This window comes from Leptidea sinapis, chromosome 9 (genome assembly GCF_905404315.1).
Source record: "Leptidea sinapis chromosome 9, ilLepSina1.1, whole genome shotgun sequence".
Classification (NCBI taxonomy): Eukaryota; Metazoa; Arthropoda; class Insecta; order Lepidoptera; family Pieridae; genus Leptidea; species Leptidea sinapis.
In genome coordinates this window covers 13038382-13057672 of record NC_066273.1, presented here as the reverse complement: position 1 = coordinate 13057672, position 19291 = coordinate 13038382, and the positions used below count along the sequence as shown (strand labels likewise).

General features: G+C 35.6%; 1 protein-coding gene and 1 long non-coding RNA gene across 2 annotated transcripts; both read right to left on the bottom strand.

Moving 5' to 3' along the window:
* Window positions 1–1615: 1615 nt before the first annotated feature.
* LOC126966203 (uncharacterized) lies at window positions 1616–5970 on the bottom strand. Its single transcript, XR_007729689.1, has 4 exons — window positions 5883–5970; window positions 5107–5239; window positions 3026–3203; window positions 1616–1868 (listed from the first exon to the last, which is right to left on the bottom strand). It is a non-coding gene; the product is annotated as an uncharacterized LOC126966203 (long non-coding RNA).
* A 12-nt stretch (window positions 5971–5982) lies between these two features.
* Window positions 5983–19177, bottom strand: LOC126966165 (actinia tenebrosa protease inhibitors-like; the record flags this gene model as incomplete). The annotated part of the gene is made up of 9 exons (XM_050810123.1): window positions 19008–19177; window positions 18177–18261; window positions 17522–17655; window positions 14256–14426; window positions 13777–13900; window positions 12515–12593; window positions 11526–11733; window positions 10380–10550; window positions 5983–6005 (listed from the first exon to the last, which is right to left on the bottom strand). Coding segments are annotated over exons 1-9 (1116 nt in total), but the record flags the coding sequence as incomplete, so codon positions are not given.
* Between the last annotated feature and the right edge of the window lie 114 nt (window positions 19178–19291).

Sequence of the window (19291 nt, the reverse complement as noted above, 5' to 3'; positions counted from 1 at the left end):
CCAATAAAAAAATTTATCTACATGTACCTACCAGATAGTAAAATTATACCGAGAATACAAAATTGAAGTGAATCCATCTATGTCTATAAAACAACAGATGTATTAAATTTCATTTTATTTATTTAGAGAATCATCAGTGCCAAAAGGACATCTGCAGCTCCGACTAAAAATCGTGAGTAAAAACCTCACAGATCAGGGTTCCGTTCTCGGCCATTTCCTCGCCGAAAAATTAAAGAATCGAAAAGAAATTTCGGAAACTAAATGGGAAGTAAATATTCTGTGTCATTCTGTTCATTTTTTTTTCGGATTTGTATTTGCGTTTTTGATTGGAGCTTTTTTTGGAGTACTCAAGAACTAACAAAAAGAAAAATATCAAAAAAAATAAAATATATAAAAAAAAAATATATATATGTATAAAAAAAAAAAGCAAAATAGAGAGTCACATAAAATGATAGCACATATTATTGATCTTATTTGAAATAATTTTTATCTAGGGTTAAAAACCGAGGAGCATAGTGTCCATTTGTATTAAAAAATGGCCACTAATAAAGAGAATGTAAATACTACGTAATAAGCGGCGGGACTGCCTAAATAAAAACGTTTAAAGTTTATTTTAGTGTGAAACGTGCAGTTATTTGACATAAGTTTGAAATAGTAAATTACAATATTATGGCGACGAAGTATAATCCTGCTAAGTTTTAAAGTACAGTAACAGTCGCCTAAACCGAAGTGGACTTCGGTTATCTCCATTTTTTCATGAATAAAGCCGTCATCTGTCAATCTCTCAAGGACTACACGTTTCATACAATCTCTTTTTTCAGGTTGGTCACTAATATTTCCTCGTTACTAATTCAATAGACCAGCGCTGCCTATGCCATGTAGAACACAAGAGCTGTCAGTTGGCTCAGCAATGTAATACCGAGTGGCGCCGGCAACTTGCAGCGCCCGCTACACTCCTGGTACGAGTGGAAGTTGTTGTCATTGCCCCCGCAGCCCAAGAACACGAAGGGCAGGCACTCGCCGTGACTCTCGCTGTAGTGCCAACGCCTAGATCCAGTGCCGGAAGCGCACTCTTCGCCGATCGACACAGGAAGCAGGCACTCCATTTCTACCCCCGTCACCAAATTTGTTACATTAACTGGGTGGGTGTAGATTGTAGCGTGGAGTTGGATCTAACTCCTTGATCGTGCTACAAAATCTAACTTACAATATTTTAGCTGGATTGAATGTAGTTTTTGTATTCTTACGTAAGCATCATTGTTACAGTAAAATAAAATTAATTTCAATGCTACTATGCGGAGGCTTATGAAAGTACCAAGTTTATGCTAATCTACTAGGTATTTTTATATATACAACGTTATTTTTATAATAGTAGATCTATTAAATTTCGGAAATACATTTATGTACCAAATATATTCGTTGATGCTTTTATGGAAACATATTACTTTGCTTATGCATTTACTTTTGAGATGATAGTGCCACTTCTTGGTCTAAATTAATAGTAAATTTTGATGTGATTTGATTTATGATATGTATAAGTGTAAATTTGAGTATGCAGTGAACCATACTATTACTTAATTTAATAATAATTTATCTTTTCTCAATGCCAAAAAATTCGTTCTAAATATGTTACGCAAAAATGAAAGTTAGTGAGTGAGGATTACTTTGTTTATGTAAATAAAAACTTACTGGGATTATTAAAACCACAAACTTCTTCACATTCAGATTCAGTGGAGAAGCGATTGGGTCCACCTTGGTCCTAGCCTCCGTACGTGAAAAGTAGGCAGCGGCGAGATATGATATCCCAGTAGAACTTGGGGATAATGTAGAGGCAGGGGCCTGGGCCTCCATCTCATGGCTGCAAACATCTAGATGTCGTAAACAAAACCAAAATAAATCTCAGACAAAAATAATTAGCGTATATAAATGAAAAAATTGTCCATTTTCCTCACTACTAGGATTATACAGCGTGGTGCTAAATTGGTGATTTTAAATGAACACATGGGTAAAACTATCCAAATCGGGAAGTGCCCTTGGGTACTAGCTCTTTCATATACACCAATATCGAAAGTGGCGTACGGCACACCACGCCCTGAATAAGTTCTGACCATCATTTTGTTTATAAGATAGTTTATTTTGCATGGTCTTATAGTTGTTTCAATAGAATTCTTATACATTCTCTCATATCATCATTATTTATAAGCAATCTATTAATACACGTAAAATAATACGCATTGAGAGGCTGCTCCAGACATATTGAAATGCAAGTTCGATTAGCGAGTAGCATTAAATAAAATGGAGTGTCTAAAAATGAAATGGGGACTCTAAAACTAAAATGAGGATTCTTATAAAGAAATAGGGATTCTAAAATATAAAATGGGGACTCTAAAACTAAAATGGGGATTCTTATAAAGAAATAGGGATTCTAAAATATAAAATGGGGACTCTAAATTTAAAATGGGGATTCTTGTAAAGAAATAGGGATTCTAAAATATAAAATGGGGACTCTAAAACTAAAATGGGGATTCTTGTAAAGAAATAGGGATTCTAAAATATAAAATGGGGACTCTAAAACTAAAATGGGGATTCTTATAAAGAAATAGGGATTTTAAAATATAAAATGGGGACTCTAAAACTAAAATGGGGATTCTTATATAGAAATAGGGATTCTAAAATATAAAATGGGGACTCTAAAACTAAAATGGGGATTCTTATAAAGAAATAGGGATTCTAAAATATAAAATGGGGACCCTAAAATTAAAATGGGGATTCTTGTAAAGAAATAGGGATTCTAAAATATAAAATGGGGACTCTAAAACTAAAATGGGGGTTCTTATAAAGAAATAGGGATTCTAAAATATAAAATAGGGATTCTAAAATATAAAATGGGGACACTATAACTAAAATGGGGATTATTTCTTATCTTGCAAATAAAGATGATTTGATTTGATTTGAAAATATAAATAGGGATTCTTAAAGTATCATAGTCAGCTCAAACTTGGAAACAACATGATTCGTTCCTTACCCAGTCCTCTGAATGCTCCACACTGTCTCTCACACTCCTCTTCGGTGTTATACGCGTTAATATTGGGACAGTTGCCAATGATTCCCTCCACACACCGCTGCTCGCTGGAGTCGTAGTAGAATGCTGTGACGTTTACACCGCACGCTTCAAGAGATGATGGTGTTTGGCACTCAGAGTCCTATGAACGTATTTAATTTTGTAATTTTTTTTTTTGTTATAACGTAATCTGCTATCGATAGCTTATACTATAAGCAGGTGAATGGGAGGGAGATGTGCAGAGGCCCTATTTCCTGTGAGGAAAATGCGAGAGTCAATGTGAGAAAAATAAAAGGGACAAAGAGATCTCAAAATCCTTTCTGGGACCTGTTTTTCCATTTTCTATTACTATTTGTCTAGGTCAAAAATTTGGGATCTTTTAAGTCGTTTTAGCTGGTTTTGCCTTTATACCTTTTATGCCTTTGGAATGAGGATCATGAGCTCCTCGTCTCAAAGCTTCTTTGGGTGGACTTCTAAACGAGATTTATATTTTTCTCGAGTTGCCGCGATTTCTCTTTTGACGAGAGGAATTGTACATTGTACAAAGCGCAGGTGCGCCGGTCCGGCCACATATGGAGTATTGCTGTCATCTCTCTGGTCTGGCGCACCCCAGTATCAGCTCGATCCATTTGACCGCGTGTAATGTAAAGCAGCAGGAATTGTCGGGGACCCACTGCTCTGTGAACGGCTGGATTACTTGGCGTTGCGTAGAGACATCATTTACTTTTATCAATTGCGTAGAGACATCATTTACTTTTATCACGGGTAGTGTTCCGAAGAGCTTTTTCACGTGATTTCTGCCGCCGAATATCCACCTTTGCGTCATTAGTTAGGATATCATCTCCGCCTTCTGGATGTGTGGCGGTCCTCCACAGTGCGGTTTTCAAGGAACTTTCTTCCACGTACTACAGAACGGTGGAATCAACTGCCTTGTGCGGTGTTTCCGGGACGATACGACATGGGTACACATTTCTTACAGGCCGGCAACGCTCCTGTGATTCCTCTGGTGTTGCAAGAGAATCGGAGCGGTGACCCGTACGATCGTTTGTCCTCCTTTTCCATAAAAAAGAGGAATCTTTGCGTACTTTTCGACCTCATGGTTGGTTATGAACCATGGTGCTTTTATGATGCTTTTCAGGATTGCGTGTTCAGATCATGTAATAAATAAAATAAAATTCGTACATGAATTTCGGTTATCAAGAGATTATTTAACAATACATCACATCATAAATTAAAAAAAAAAAACATCAAAAACTAATTTTTTTTAATTTTTTACAATAAAATTTATAATTTAAATAGCTTGTAATAAAGAAGGTATTTAATACAACCAATGAAAATATTATTATACCGTATAATTTAGTTAAAAATAACACTTAGTTAAAATCATAAAATTATTTTTATTTTATAATTTGTATATAAATTGAAATTATATATTATAATTCGTCGTTGTTGTTCAGTCGACATATGAGTTACAAAAGCCTTGGTAGCTGAAGTATGGTACAAATGGTCTATTTGACAAGCTAACGTCACGGTGTCGAATTTGCGTGACGATGTGCGCGCGCATCTTAAAAATCATCCTGATAATATTATTTCCCTAACGCGCACTGACCTCTAGTATTTACCGCTGGACTGGCGGCTGTCAAAGTTTTTTTGTGCCTGTTTGTAATTCGCCATCTTGACGCCGTTGGGCATATAGCGAGAGTCTGCGTTACTAAAACTAGTGATGACAACCTCAGCAACAAACATCGATACGAAAATTATTTACAAAAAAATTGTGTACTTTATTAGTGAAGTATAAATACCATGGAAAACGGCGGAAATTAATTCAAAATGCATTAATACTTCAGAGTACTATAAGCTTCTCTCACAGCAATTTGTAATATACGTCAAAATTTGTTCTCTGGACGCTCGCGAGTAGCGTTTGAAATAGGCACAAAAAATTTGCTGTCAATCATATTTAACAGCCTGTCCAGTGGTATTTATACAGGTCAGTGCCTAACGCGCCTAAAGTACAATTTCAAAACTATTGAAATGATTCTTCTTACCCTCCGGCTATCTGGGACATATGCAGTAGAAAGAGTTGTGTCTACAACAGGAGCTCTGGTTGTTGGGACAGGCCTTCTAGTTGTAACCGCACTGGCAGAACACTGAATCTCGCATTCATCTTTTGTAGCAAATCTGAAATTAAACAATTAAACATGAAAAGCTGTGGACTTACTTTTTTGCAGACAAGCTCAACGTGATGGTCGGTTATTATTACCAGATATTAGATAACCACGTAAACGACAAGCCATCGATCTTATTATACATACTTAGGTTATTATTACTGTACACGCTTCTTGAATCTTTCCTCTTTAATCATCCTTAAATGAAACAAATCTTATAACTATATATATACAATAGTATGATTACATTAAATTAAAACTATTCTTAAGTGTATCAGGCATCATTTCCGCGGCGGTGAATTTGTATTTCAAGCCATCTAGGAGCATTTTATCAAACTCTTAGGCAATTATGAAATGATATCATGGAACGTACGCGTATACAAATAATTCTGTAATGATGAAGTAATGTTTTCATTTACGAAAAGATGGCGCTGTTTAAGTAATCTGTTTCCATTATAAATTATTAATGCTTGATTAAACTGAGCTAATTATTATAAGAGCTAGTTCGGTGATCTCCGGCTAGCTGAATTAAGTGATCTTTCAATGTAACTAAAATATTTTGATTCGGTTATTTAGGCTATTTATCCTGAGGATGTTTGCTCCATTCCCAGTCCGTGGTATAATTAAGAAATTCATTTATATTATAATGGCTGCACCTATTATCATTCCCATGACAGCCGGTGTAGGTAAACTCTTCGCACTCTTTAGTTCTTGCGTTAAAGTACCAGGAGTCGTAGCTCTCCAACAATTGCCAGGTTCTGGCTCCTGCCGACAAGGATCTGAAACAAAGTAACGAACTCAAATTTATTTTCTGTGTTGAACGTAGTTAAGTACTCAAACCACACTCTGGTCAAAATAGAGTTATGTATGCCATCGCACTCCTGAAGGTCGTGTCTGTCATGTAGTTAAACCCCTATTTTTAAAATGTACACGAAAAACTGTTTTTTTTTTTTGGATATTCATATAGGAAATTTATATTGAAGATTATTTAGACCTAAAACTTCAAATGCGTATAACTCAAGAGTGCAAGTCCTTTGTGGGGCGATGTATATGCTTTTACAACAGGATCCCAGAAAATGTCCAAAACAAAAGTATTACGTTATTCAAAAGAATTGTTAAAAAACGTTTGTGTGGTAAAGGTTACTATAACATAAATGACTTTCTTAATGATACCACAGATTGGGAATAGAGCGACCGCCCTCAGGCTATTAAATAATAAGTTTAATTGTACATTGTTACTTTGTTAATGTTACTTTAATTGTAAAACATATGTTTGATGGGAAAAATAAAAGCCCGCTGAGTTTGTTGCGCCCATTCCTCTCAGGCCTGAGGCATTCATTTTGGAATGGGTGGTAATTTTTTGACTTTCAATAAGTGATTTCACATCCTATTTTGAATAAAAATATTTGAATTTGAAACAAAATTCCTTTGTGAGGTTTGAGTCCTTTGTGCTTAACTACGTCCTGCTATCGTCATGAATATTCAGCCGCAGATAGGCAATTAAAATATACTTTTTTGCTTTTCTTGCTGTACTGCACTCATTGTAACAGTGTGTTTCTGTCAGTCCTAACTTAACTTCAGACAGAGCGCCCGGACGGAACCCGAGAGTCACAGTTTGGAGTCCTGCATCGATCATGAATTATGGCACAAATTAAATTTGTATAATTACTCCAGAACTTCCAGAAGAGAGGGATATCACGAAAAATAACAAACTACTTGGTATAGTGTAGTAACCTGACATACGCATCAAAATTGTTTTTATATACCTACCTACTTATATAAAGATTATTTGTCTTTACACAAGAGAGTATCACTTAGTGTGTTATGTATATGGTTGAGTTCGTATACACATAATATTTGTATGTACATACCATTAACTTACATTTGTTTCCGGGTCGACACGACATGGGTACCTTCAAAAAAAGCGCGTACGTACACCTTCCTTAAAGGCCGGCAACGCTCCTGTGATTCCTCTGGTGTTGCAAGAGAATGTGGGCGGCGGTGATCACTTAACAACAGGTGAACCGTACGCTCATTTGTCCTCCTATTCCATAAAAAAAAACTATCGCAATGGACCAACCTTGTGTGAAAGTGAGATAACTATCCTTACATAAAAACCTAGAAAGAGACGGAATAGATGAATAGATCATGAAACCATTTCGAAACATTTAGTGTCCATTATTCTCCTGTCAAAATTTTCTAAAGATAAAAAAAAATACGTGTTAGAAAATAAATATACTGAGTACGTCAATATGACGCCGTTTATTAATATTTGTCACAGGGATTCACCAAAAGCAAAATACTACACGCTTCACTAACTCACTAACACATCTATAAAACAATAGACCAGTGCCGAAGCCTTTGAAAATGATAAAAAGTGAAACAAAATAATAGTAGGATGAAACCCATTGGAAAAGGACGATAATATAACAAAAATTAAGGGAAAAATAAATTACGGACGATCTGAGGTCGGGAAGTGGAAAAGTGAGGGGTGTTTTAGGGTAAAAAACGGTTTATCTCGATTTCCGGCAAAACTACAAGTCCTATGGCAAAATGTTAATCGACAAAGTTGTAGGTAATAAAGAGATCTACAACTTTGTGATCTATAAACGAACTGTGCAATCTTACAATCGATAATGCTAAAATTTTTTCGTACGCTGATGATACAGCCGTTGTCTTTTCTGGAAGTACCTGGGCAGATGTAAAAATAGCGCTGAAAAAGGAATGGCTCAAATATCTGCTTGGCTGAAGTCTAATTTACTATCATTAAATACTTCTAAAACAAATTATATATGCTTCAGTATTTATAATAATAATCAGCCCGATGGCAACTTTAATCTGAAAGTTCATAACTGTAAACTTAGCAAACATAATAACTGTAACTGTCCCCAAATCAATAAAGTAGATAATTTCAAATATCTAGGAGTCATACTTGATCAGAGGCTCTCCTGGTACCCTCACCTTGAGCAACTGGCTGAAAGAGTCAGAAAATTAATATGGGTTTTTCGCTCGCTGAGGTACGTGGTCCCAAAGAATGACAAATCTGAGAACGATAGTGATTCCTCTAACACTCTGCTAAAGAGAATATATACTGCACTAGTTGAATCCATCCTAACCTACTGCATTCCAGTGTGGGGAGGTGCTGCAAAAATAAAGTTTTTAGACATTGAGCGCTCGCAACGAGCATTGATTAAGGCCATGTATTTCAAACGTTACAGATATTCTACAGAACAACTTTACCTTCAGTGCGGTTTACTCTCTGTGAGGAAACTGTTTCTGAAATATGTTTTAATCAAAAAACATAAAGAAGTACCATATCTCGTAAATAATAAACAAAGTAGGAGGCAACCTAACGTAACTAAAGTCCCTCGAACAAAAACAAAGTTTGCTAGCGCACAATACAATAGTCTCTCAGCTCAAATTTACAATAAAATAAATAAAAAACTACATATCCACTCAAAACAATATAACGATTGTAAAAAAATCGTAGAGAAGTGGTTAAAGTCTCTCGACTATGAGGCAACGGAGATTTTACTTAAACAACTTAAATAATGTACAGAGTAAAATAACTTATCCAATGTTTACATAGATCAGACAGAAAATATTCCACACGCACTTAACATATATACACGCACACAACACTCACAAAAACACACAGTATCGCACGCACACACACACTCACACATAGTTACACATATTTATCATTTATGTTTATAATAATAAAAAGTGACGTTATCGAACATGTAATGTTCGATAAGAATTAAAAATCGTAATTGTAAATCTTTGTCGCTGTAATTGTTAAGGTGTTCAAAAGTAACTTTCCAAATATTTAAATTGTTAATTTATATTCATTTCATAACCTTTTTAAATTTATATTCATTTCATAACTTTATTATTATTTCACCACCATGTCAATAAAACTTTTGTTAAATATAACACATTGCTGAATTGGAAGAGCGGAGACACCTGGTACAGGCATTATTTGCTTAAAAGGTGACTCCGGCCACTAGCTGCTGTAAACTATGATTTTAAGAGAAATTAATTATTATTAAAAAAATTAATAAATAAATTTTGGAATTACACTTTTTTCACATAACCTCAAAATTTAGGTGAAAAATTAAAAAAACCAAGTTTTTGGATTGTTATTTATATCTTTTTCAAAAATATTTTTTTTTCTACCTAATTTGGTGAAAACTTACCTTATTATGTCCCAAATACACTGTAATTTATTTCATTTAAAATATTTATTTTTCTCGTCCTTTACCAATGGGTTTCATCCTACTGTAATTTTTTTTGGTTTCAAAAATTATCGACCCTGGTCTAAAAGCACACATGCACATTTTAAATTTAGTCTCGACGTAATGAGGAGAGTGTTTGTCTATTACGCTAGTGTACTAAGTTTATGGGCACATACACAGTTTATTATAAAGTATTAAGGTTAGTAACCCTGTCTATTAAGCTGGAGGTCCCGGGTTTGAGTGCCGGTAGGTGCAAATAATGATGAATACGGTTGTTCGTTTCCGAGTTTATATGTATTTATAGTTATTTATGCAACTGTTGTGTAATAAGGGGTATTAAAACACGAATGTGGTAATTGTATCACTTGAGTGTTTTAATATATAACAGTTCAACAGTTTCATACAAGACTTTATCTACAACCATAATATTAATCCTCTAAATGATTCTGAAACAGTTAGCTTACTACTAACATTAAAAAAGCCACAATTAGTAACCAAAATATCATCCAAAGGAGTGTTATTATAAATACGGATGATATGTTGTACTGAATTTCATTCACTCGTTTGGATGATGTAATGGTTATTAGGACGTTGGGTGTTTTAATGTTGGCAATAAGCTTACTGAGCATTTAAAGCATGGGTGAAGGTAAGCCCCCTTATTAATAATGGTCCGCTAACTTTAAACAGCCGCTAAGGAGTGCTTTTTCTCATTCTGACTTAGGTCAATAGAAGAAGACAGAGTGAGAACTAGCAATGCTTTAAGTTAGCAGACTATTTTGAATAATAACACAGGATAGGCCTGATTTGGGACACGATAATGAGTGTTGTAGTGTGTCGCTACTAGGTATATTTATAACAATAAGTTCAACTATAAGTAAGGTCAGTCAGTAACAAAATAAGGCGGCTTTGGTATACCTGCGTGCGCTCTGCATTCAATCTCACACTCTTGCATAGAAGAGAAGCGATTGGCGCCGCCCAGACAACCGCTGTAGGTGAACCACTCGCACCGATCGCTGGTGACGTTGTAGAACACCTTGGTGATGGACTCCCCGCAGGTGCCGGGGTCCACGGCGGTGTGACACACATCTGGAATTAATTCAAAGTCAAAGTCAAATAAACTATATTCAATTAGACTTAAACTAAGCACTTTTGAATCGTCACTATAAATATATCTTTTAAATTACTGAATCTACCATAAGTTCGAAAAAAGTAGAGCTCGTGAGAAGAACTTACAAGAAACTCAACGGCCACTATTTTCAATAAATAGAGTAATTTGCAAGGGCTGTAATATATATAACAAATTACTTGTAAAGTGCATGCAATATATGAATCATGTTTTAATAATATTAAATATTTAATAGAAAGTAATAAAGAATAAACTGTATTAATTTAAATGATCGTATATTGCATGCATCAAACTTTCATTCAATCATTCAATTCTTACAGGAACCTACGTACTAATAATAACATTATTATGACAATGTTCACAGAATTATTCGAGTATCAACTTTGGGAGAATACACCCCTGGATGTGAATGCGCTAAATGGCGTTTTTTTTATGACAATAAGGGACGAGACAAGCAGGAGGTTCAGCTGACGGTAATTGATACACCCTGCCCATTACAATGCAGTGCCGCTCAGGATTCTTGGAAAACCAAAAAATTCTGAGCGGCATTACAACTGCGCTCGTCACCTTGAGACATAAGATGTTAAGTGTCATTTGCCCAGCCGTTGTGGTACCCATAATCTATCCGGCATCATGTGCAAAGGAGCCTCCCACTGGTAAAATATTTGTTCGTTGTGCTAAAATCTCCCGGCTTATTGTTAATATTCATAAAAATTTGAATTAAATGTCTTCTGTAGTTTTTGTGATTTTCCGGGAACATACGAACATACGAACAAACCGACCAACGGACAAACAGAAAAAAACAATCTGTCCTCAGCTGATCACAGCTCGACGAAAGATGCTCTTACTAAAGATTCAGTGGTCCAATATATCGTGATGCGATCAGAGTCATAAATCTCTTAAATATATAGATATATTATGATCTGGTGACTTACCAATGCCCTCGAAAGCTCCACAAAACCGCTCGCACTCCTCCTCTGATAAGTAGACTCCTGTGAGTCTGCAGAGTTTGCCGTTGTCTGCGTTGTCGTGGGGAACACAGGCACGCCGTGAGGGATCCAAGTACCACACCGTAGTTGCTGAACCCTGACACTCCTCGAGCTCAGGCGAGATCTGACATTCTTCGTAAATTATCTTTGGTACCTGTTAGCGAAAAAACACGTTAAGGAAATCCGTAAGAAGATGATATAAGGTCATCTGATGCTTAGTCATCACCGTAAACATTTCTCTCTCATAACACCAGAGGAATCACAGAAACAGGATACTTTTGGAAGGGTAACGCGTGTTTTATGAAGGTGCCCATATCGTAATGTCCCTGAAAACCGTACTAAGAAACAGCGACACACATCCTGATGGCTGGGATGATATCTAAGTTTGTGGCGCGTCATGCGAAAGATAAATTCGGTGGCTGGAATCAGGTTAAGCAGCTAAAACACAACTAAGCTAAGATACAATGAAGAAATTTCTCTATTCTACAGTATCCCCTGGAAACCCAATAATTGAAGTAGTTTACAATTCACGCGTTCAGATAGATAATTCGAGCTGATACCGGGATGCTCAGAGATAAAGAAAATGCTTCATGTGTCGTCGGACCTGCGCGTTGTAGAGCGCTAGAATTTGGGATGGCATATCTACAACCCAGAACTCAATTCGGCTTTGCCTACCAAGTGACGTCGGAAATGATAATTGCTCGAAATTTCGAGACCCAGTATTTATTTATCAAGGCACCTAACAAATAACACATTTTACATGAACACTCATAAAAATAGTAATAATATGAATAGGACTCATAGTTGAATGTTACCACTACATTCATAATTTAACCGGTGGTAGGTTGATACCTTATTAAAGAAGTTTTTAACCGGTTTTAAAAACTTTTGGGGGTTAAATTGAACAGGGTTTGTTTAATCCGTAATACAATTACCGGCGATATGGTGGTAGTTCTAACAGGCTCGGGTTCTTGAGATCTGCAACGCCGCTCACAGTCCTCGCGAGAGTCAAACCTGCAGAGATGATCGATAAACTTTTTACTCGAATGTCAATTGATGACATCAAAAGCAGAGAGAACAGCCAACTGATAGTTATGATCATGATATTGTCTAGTTTATTGTAAAACTAGCTTTTATGACTTGTATATAGATTTGAATACAACATATTGCGTATATTTATAACTATTGCAGATATGAGTGCCTCGGTTGGCAAAGTAAAAGATTTTTTGACGTACATGAAGAAGTACTGGCTCAAACATGAAAGTTTCATTACAGAATGGAACCTTAACAGAAAAGACACAGAACAAAATAATATTTGTGAAAGTTGGCACTCCAGACTTAACAAAATAATTCACAAAAATTATGTGACAGTTTATAAACTATTCACCGTCTTAAAGGAGGACATGGAAATTGACATTGAAAAAAGGCCAAGGAAAAAGACAAAATTGAAATTGAGTTAAGTTAAAAAGATAAATTGGTTATTATTCGCAAAAGAAACTAATTAATGATTAATAATATATGTTTAGGCCATTTTATGGAAATACTACGTTAAGTAATATACCTATGTACAAAAGTTATACATCTTTGCCTATTTTGACAGATTGTACTTATCACACCACTAACGTTAAGATATAAAAGGTGTAATAAAACCCGTGGTGTGAAGACGAGGAAAAAAACTTACTCGTAGTCACACTGGTGTGACAAATAGGTGTGACCACGAGTCGGGAATGGAATTAAATTGTTTGAATGTTTATGTGCATTAAAATTGCAGGAATACGATTTTTGGACATTGTTTATAATTTTACGAACATGTGTACCCTGTGATGGTGGACCTTTAATAAAGTGTGTATTTTACTTCTTTGGCCTAACGAAGCAAAAATCATTAAAGTAATTTATTCCTCGTGCTATTCTACGTTTTTAGAAAGAATAATTCTGTAAAAATCTTGCAAAGATGGCTGTGACAATTAATTAATAAATAATGAATACGGCTGTATGGGCTTGAACCCTTTGTCTGTCTTAATAATAAGACGAAGACACCAAAAAAAAAAAATAGCGAATGACGCAAATGTCACAAAATTTCAGGAACCAACTTCAACCTGTTACTTTTGTGTTACAGTGATGCGCGCGCATCTTAAAATTTCACTCTCATCATTTTTTCATAACGCGCCTAAACAAGTACACTTCAAAAAAATGTTACCGATTGTCATTTCCTTGGCATCCTCCGTATGTGAACTGAGAGCAGGATCCGGTAGCTGCGTCGAAGAACCATTTCATGAAGGATCCTTGACACGGGCCCGCTTGCATGGGCTGTTGGCACACTTCTACAACACAATACAAACGAAACAAATAAATTTATAACCAAACTTAATGAATTATGCGGGACTGGAACCAGCGACCACTCGTGTCCCACTGTTGTTTCGTTGAGTCCCACATCGTTCATAAATTTTGCTAAAGCTACTATATCTAAACTTGTCCTTGCCCTTGAGGAAGAGAGATGAAAGCTTTGAAAGGCTGATCGTAGTTGGGAACACTAAAGACAAAGCAGTCCGTGGACTGTTCCCTATCAGATGCGATCAAGTGAAAGGGTCCTTGACTAAGTTCTGCTCGGTGCTCAGAGAAAATTAATATAAAATTTAGTTTAGAATATGAAGTATATTGCTACTCGGTGGTTTTTACCTTGGTCTGGCGCGCAGATGCTCAAACACGTTTTCAGGTCGGGGAATCTGTTGTTGTTACCACCACAGCCTCCAAAGCGGAATCTTTTACAAGTGCCGCTCGTCACGCTGAAAGCCCACATCTCCTCAAACTGGGTGCATGGTCCTGGATCCGCTTCGGGCACGCAATAATCTGGAAGAATGTAAAGTCATGAATCTGATATGTTGGCTAGTGGCCGACTGGATCTTCTTTTGGGACTGACACATTCTCATAGAAGAAGAAATTAGTGACTTTTGATTACTATGACTACAAAAAAAGTAATTACGTTGTCATGCAATGATATTTAAAAGTATAGATAGGTTACCTAGACAACATTCGGTGTTTGTAAATGATACACAAACGCACACATGAATAATTTAACATTGCAATAGCACACTACATTACGATTACACGTCAAAGAAGGATAGTAAATGCAATTATCTCAAGTGAAAAAGAGATAAGTCTAATTTGCTAATTGCTCCGTATTTGCATAATAAAAACACAGAATCATTCACCAGATATGATTTTTTACTGAGTCATGTCTAATTCATGAGTTCATGTAATAAAAGTTATAAAGTAGTAAAACTACATTTAAATTAGGTAAATTAGGTGCTATTGATTTAAAAAAATAATAATGTTGATTTAAATATAAAGCCATATTGATGATATAAATTATTTGTACATAAAATAATAAAAAACATACAGACATATCAAAACAAAACCGAAATGTATTAACAGTAAGGGTTCCATTTTTACAATTTTACTAACGACGGCTCCCAAAAAGTTTTAAGTTTACAATTATTATTTCTTGTATATTATATTATTTATGAATGTATTTTTGTTGAGATTTTATTACAATAAGATAATGGGAGAAGCAGAAAATGATCCATTAATTCTTCTGCAGTTAGCATGGGATATACCGAAAGGGCAGTTTTACTGAAAAAACTCCTACGCAAACAGATAGCACTTACTGTCTACGTCCGCTACTTACCCTACAACATAATTTCCTAAATTGTCCTAAAATATAATACCTTGATCATCCTGCAGCAGACAGGGTAGTTGCGGTATATTCGGAGTATTATCGTATCGTTCCAAATATGTCGTTGTCGATTTTGCGAGGAGACCTCTAAGTACGTTACATACATTCCAAGATTATGTACTAATAAAATATCAAATAGCCTGCTATTACTAATCTCATTCTATACCACCGTTATTATAAGACTTTGAAAGCCAGAACTTATTATAATCATCATAATATTATTTAAGAAAGACGCTCACGAACTGACAAGAAAACTCAAGTTCCGCAATAAAGCGGTTACAACCACTATGTATTCTGCCTACGATTTCACTTCTGGTTGATTAATCTATGACACATACTATTTGTCCTTGTCGCGCTGCAGTTGAGATCATATTCTCTATCTTGCTCGATCCACCACGTTAATAATTCGAGATTTATTTGTAAATCTTATATATAAAATTCTCGTGTCACAATGTTCGTTCCCGTACTTCTCCGAAACGGCTTTACCGATTCTCATGAAATTTTGTGAGTATATTGAGTAGGTCTGAGAATCGGCCAACATCTATTTTTCATACCCCTAAATGTTAAGGGTGGTCCACACGAATTTTTTTTTTAATTTTTGTGACATTTTTTTTTAAATTTGTTTGATTATGAGTCAACATTAAAAAATACATACAACTTCAAATTTTCACCCATCTACGATCAACAGTTACTTTTGTATCGCGATTTTAATATCGGCAATACAACGTTTGCTGGGTCAGCTATTAAGAAATAAAATCGTGATAAAATACAAATACGACGTTCTTTTATATAATTTCGTATGGTATGAAATACCCTCACTCTTATATATCTTGCAAACATAGTTTTTACATTTTCTTAACACACAGGTTGGCATTTTAGATTATAATTGTCACGCCACGAAAACGTTCGGCTTAGCTCGCTGCTATTAGCCGACTAAATGAAATTACAACAATTGTCTGAATTTGTCTACAACATTTTGCGCGCGCTAGTGCGATATCTACCTCTTTATTGTATATAATATCATTGTTGTCATGAGAATAAAAAGTTGTAATTAATTTATAAAATTGTTTTCTTATATTAAATAATGGTGAATGCACTGATTTGCTCATAGCCTACTGCTGATACTCTGCTCTATCTCATATAACAGGTTATGGGCCCAGCACGCTTCCACTGCGCATTATACTCATGACAACGTAATAACTTTTTTTGTAGTCATAGTAATAAAAAGTCACTAATTTCTTCTTCTATGAGTGAGTACACGTTACAAGTAAGAGCACGTACCTTATAAAAAGTGTTAATTTTAATTAATTAGTGTTCTGAATACATCATATTCAGATATTAGATAGTCTTCTAGAGTGGCATGTAGACTTGGGATGAGAAGCGACCAACAGCAAATGCGTTGGAAAGATAACATTAAAAGTGTAACAGAAATGAACTGAATGCTCGTGGCTCAAGAGAAGAGTAGCAAGAGGTCTACACCATTATGGAGCAAAAAGACTAAAAAGAAGAGAAAAATAACAATGATATTTTTAATGATGAATATCATATTTATATAAATGATATATTATTAAAGGTGCGATATAGATATTATAATTAATGTAGATCGTAACTTTTTGTCACTAATAAAACTAAAAACAGTAAATTTTGTTTGCAGTTTCATCATTTAGATAATTCCGTAAAATTAGGTTCGTAATCTTTACTAACTTCTTCCGTTTCATCATGTTTCTACAGACCATAGAAACTAAGGTCAGTAAGTACTTATATATTCAATCTCGTCGCAAATTAATATGCCTACTACTCGGCTCGTTAGTAAGTCTTTTATGGGTCATTGTACATCTATGCTTTTACAACAAGATCCCAGATAATGTTCAAAACAAATGTATTACGAAATGTTAAAAAACGTTTATGTGGTAAAGGTTACTATAAAATAAATGACTTTCTACATGAATCCACATATTGGCAATGAGCAAGCACCCTCAGGCTAGTAAATAATAAATTTTATTGTACGATATTATATTCTAACCAATTTTTTATGTATAAAAAAGAAGCCCGCTGAGTTTCTTGCGCCCATTCTTCTTTTTTGAATGGGTGGTGGTTTTTGACTGTCAATAAGAGATATCATACCCTATTTTGAATAAAAATTTTTGAATTTGATTTATAAGTTTCAAACACAGCTATTATTTATATTGAGTGCCATATTTTAACATACCGTTCCAATAGCGATTGGTGGGCTGCACTGTGGTGGTGACAGCTGCCTCCTCCGAGCATCTGTTCTCACACTCGGCCTCTGTTGCGAAGTTGTTCTCGTTTCCTCCACACCCACCGTAGTAGAATTGACGACACCTAAGACAATGAAGAATCGTATGGTGAAATGAATGCGCTAGTATATTCCCCACACGTTGGGTAAAGTTCAGGCCCCTTTTTATGACAATTAGGGGTGAAAATTTATTGAAGTAGGCGTTACTTTGCGGAAATCCATAATTATACAAATGATTTAAGTTTTCTTTAGTGTTAATTCCGCCAATATTTGTTTTTAAACAATTCGACACTCGAGGCATCCTCAGTCTCGCCACAATCTGGCACAGGTCTCGTGCCAGATGAGACGAGCTGGACGTTCAGCTGATGGCAATTGATGCACCCTGCCCATAACAATGAAATGCCGCGCAGGTTTCTTGTAAAACCCAAGAATTCAGAGTGTTTCAGTCGTGAACGAAACAGGACGATCGCGAGGGGGTGAAAGGGGAACGGGAGGGGGCTTCACGTTCCAGCAATGTCCAGAGATGATGTGGCAAAGTACGTAGCCCGATATACATACATTACCTCAACGGTTGTGTCTTTTGAACACGAAGGATAAATATATTTACCTTGTCAGCTTCGTATCGAAGAACCGTCGTGTTTCATAGCGGTCGCAGTCACCTGGATGGGCTGGCAAGGTGCATACATCTGGAACTGTATAAAAACAAACAAATACGTACAAAATGTAGTTATAAAGATTTATTATAACACCATCTAAATTATAATACCGTTTCCTGCTTATATATATATGAATGAATATGAAAGTTTGAAGTAAATACCTAAAATTCTTACAACATTCGAAAATCTGCAATTTTCTTCAGCTGAGGGAAAATTTTCCTAAGAATTGCTAAAGCGCAATCCTTGTAGTAGATATATATATTGTTTGTAATGTTGTGAGATTATGATGATAATTGGTGCCGGGTTTTCAGTTAGAGCGCTTTCGCTTTACGTCCGATCCAAATCCGGTCCGTATCCGTCAAAACACGGTCAGTAATAGTCGTACAACTTTCTTTTGTACGCACTAGATCCGGCTTCCGTCATCATCCGACTACACCGGACCGTATTTTTACGGGTACGGTTCGGATTCGTAGTGCGAGAGCGCTCTTACGTTATAACAGCTAAGAGAATTCTATTAATAACTTACAAGAATCCAACTCATGGATTCCCAGCTATAGGAGGCCCCTATAATCTTTAATTATGAGGCACGACATGGAAAATATAATAAAACAATCATATGAAATATAGAATAGAGTTAATATGAATAACAGATGATTTGATAAGTAAGAATTAGTCCAAAATATATGCGAAGAAATGAAAAGCACTTTCGAAGATTCCTGATTACATAATAAAGCATTTCGATTGACTTTATAATACAAAATGATTATAAGGAAAGCAATTACCATAGGCACTAGGACATGCTTCTACGCAGTCCTGTTCACTTTCAAACATGTTGTCATTCCCACCATCACCAGTGTAATAGAACGGTACACATCTGTTCTCTGTTTGCTTGAACGACCACATGGGATACTTCCCCGTGCTGGTCCCGACAACTGGTCCTGGCAACTTGCATCGTGCTGTGCAGTTAGTGAAGAGATGCAGAGATTGATAAGTGACAATACCAATATAAAAATAAAAGATTTATTCAGGTTCTACGAGTGTCTATGAAAATATCATCACGAATACT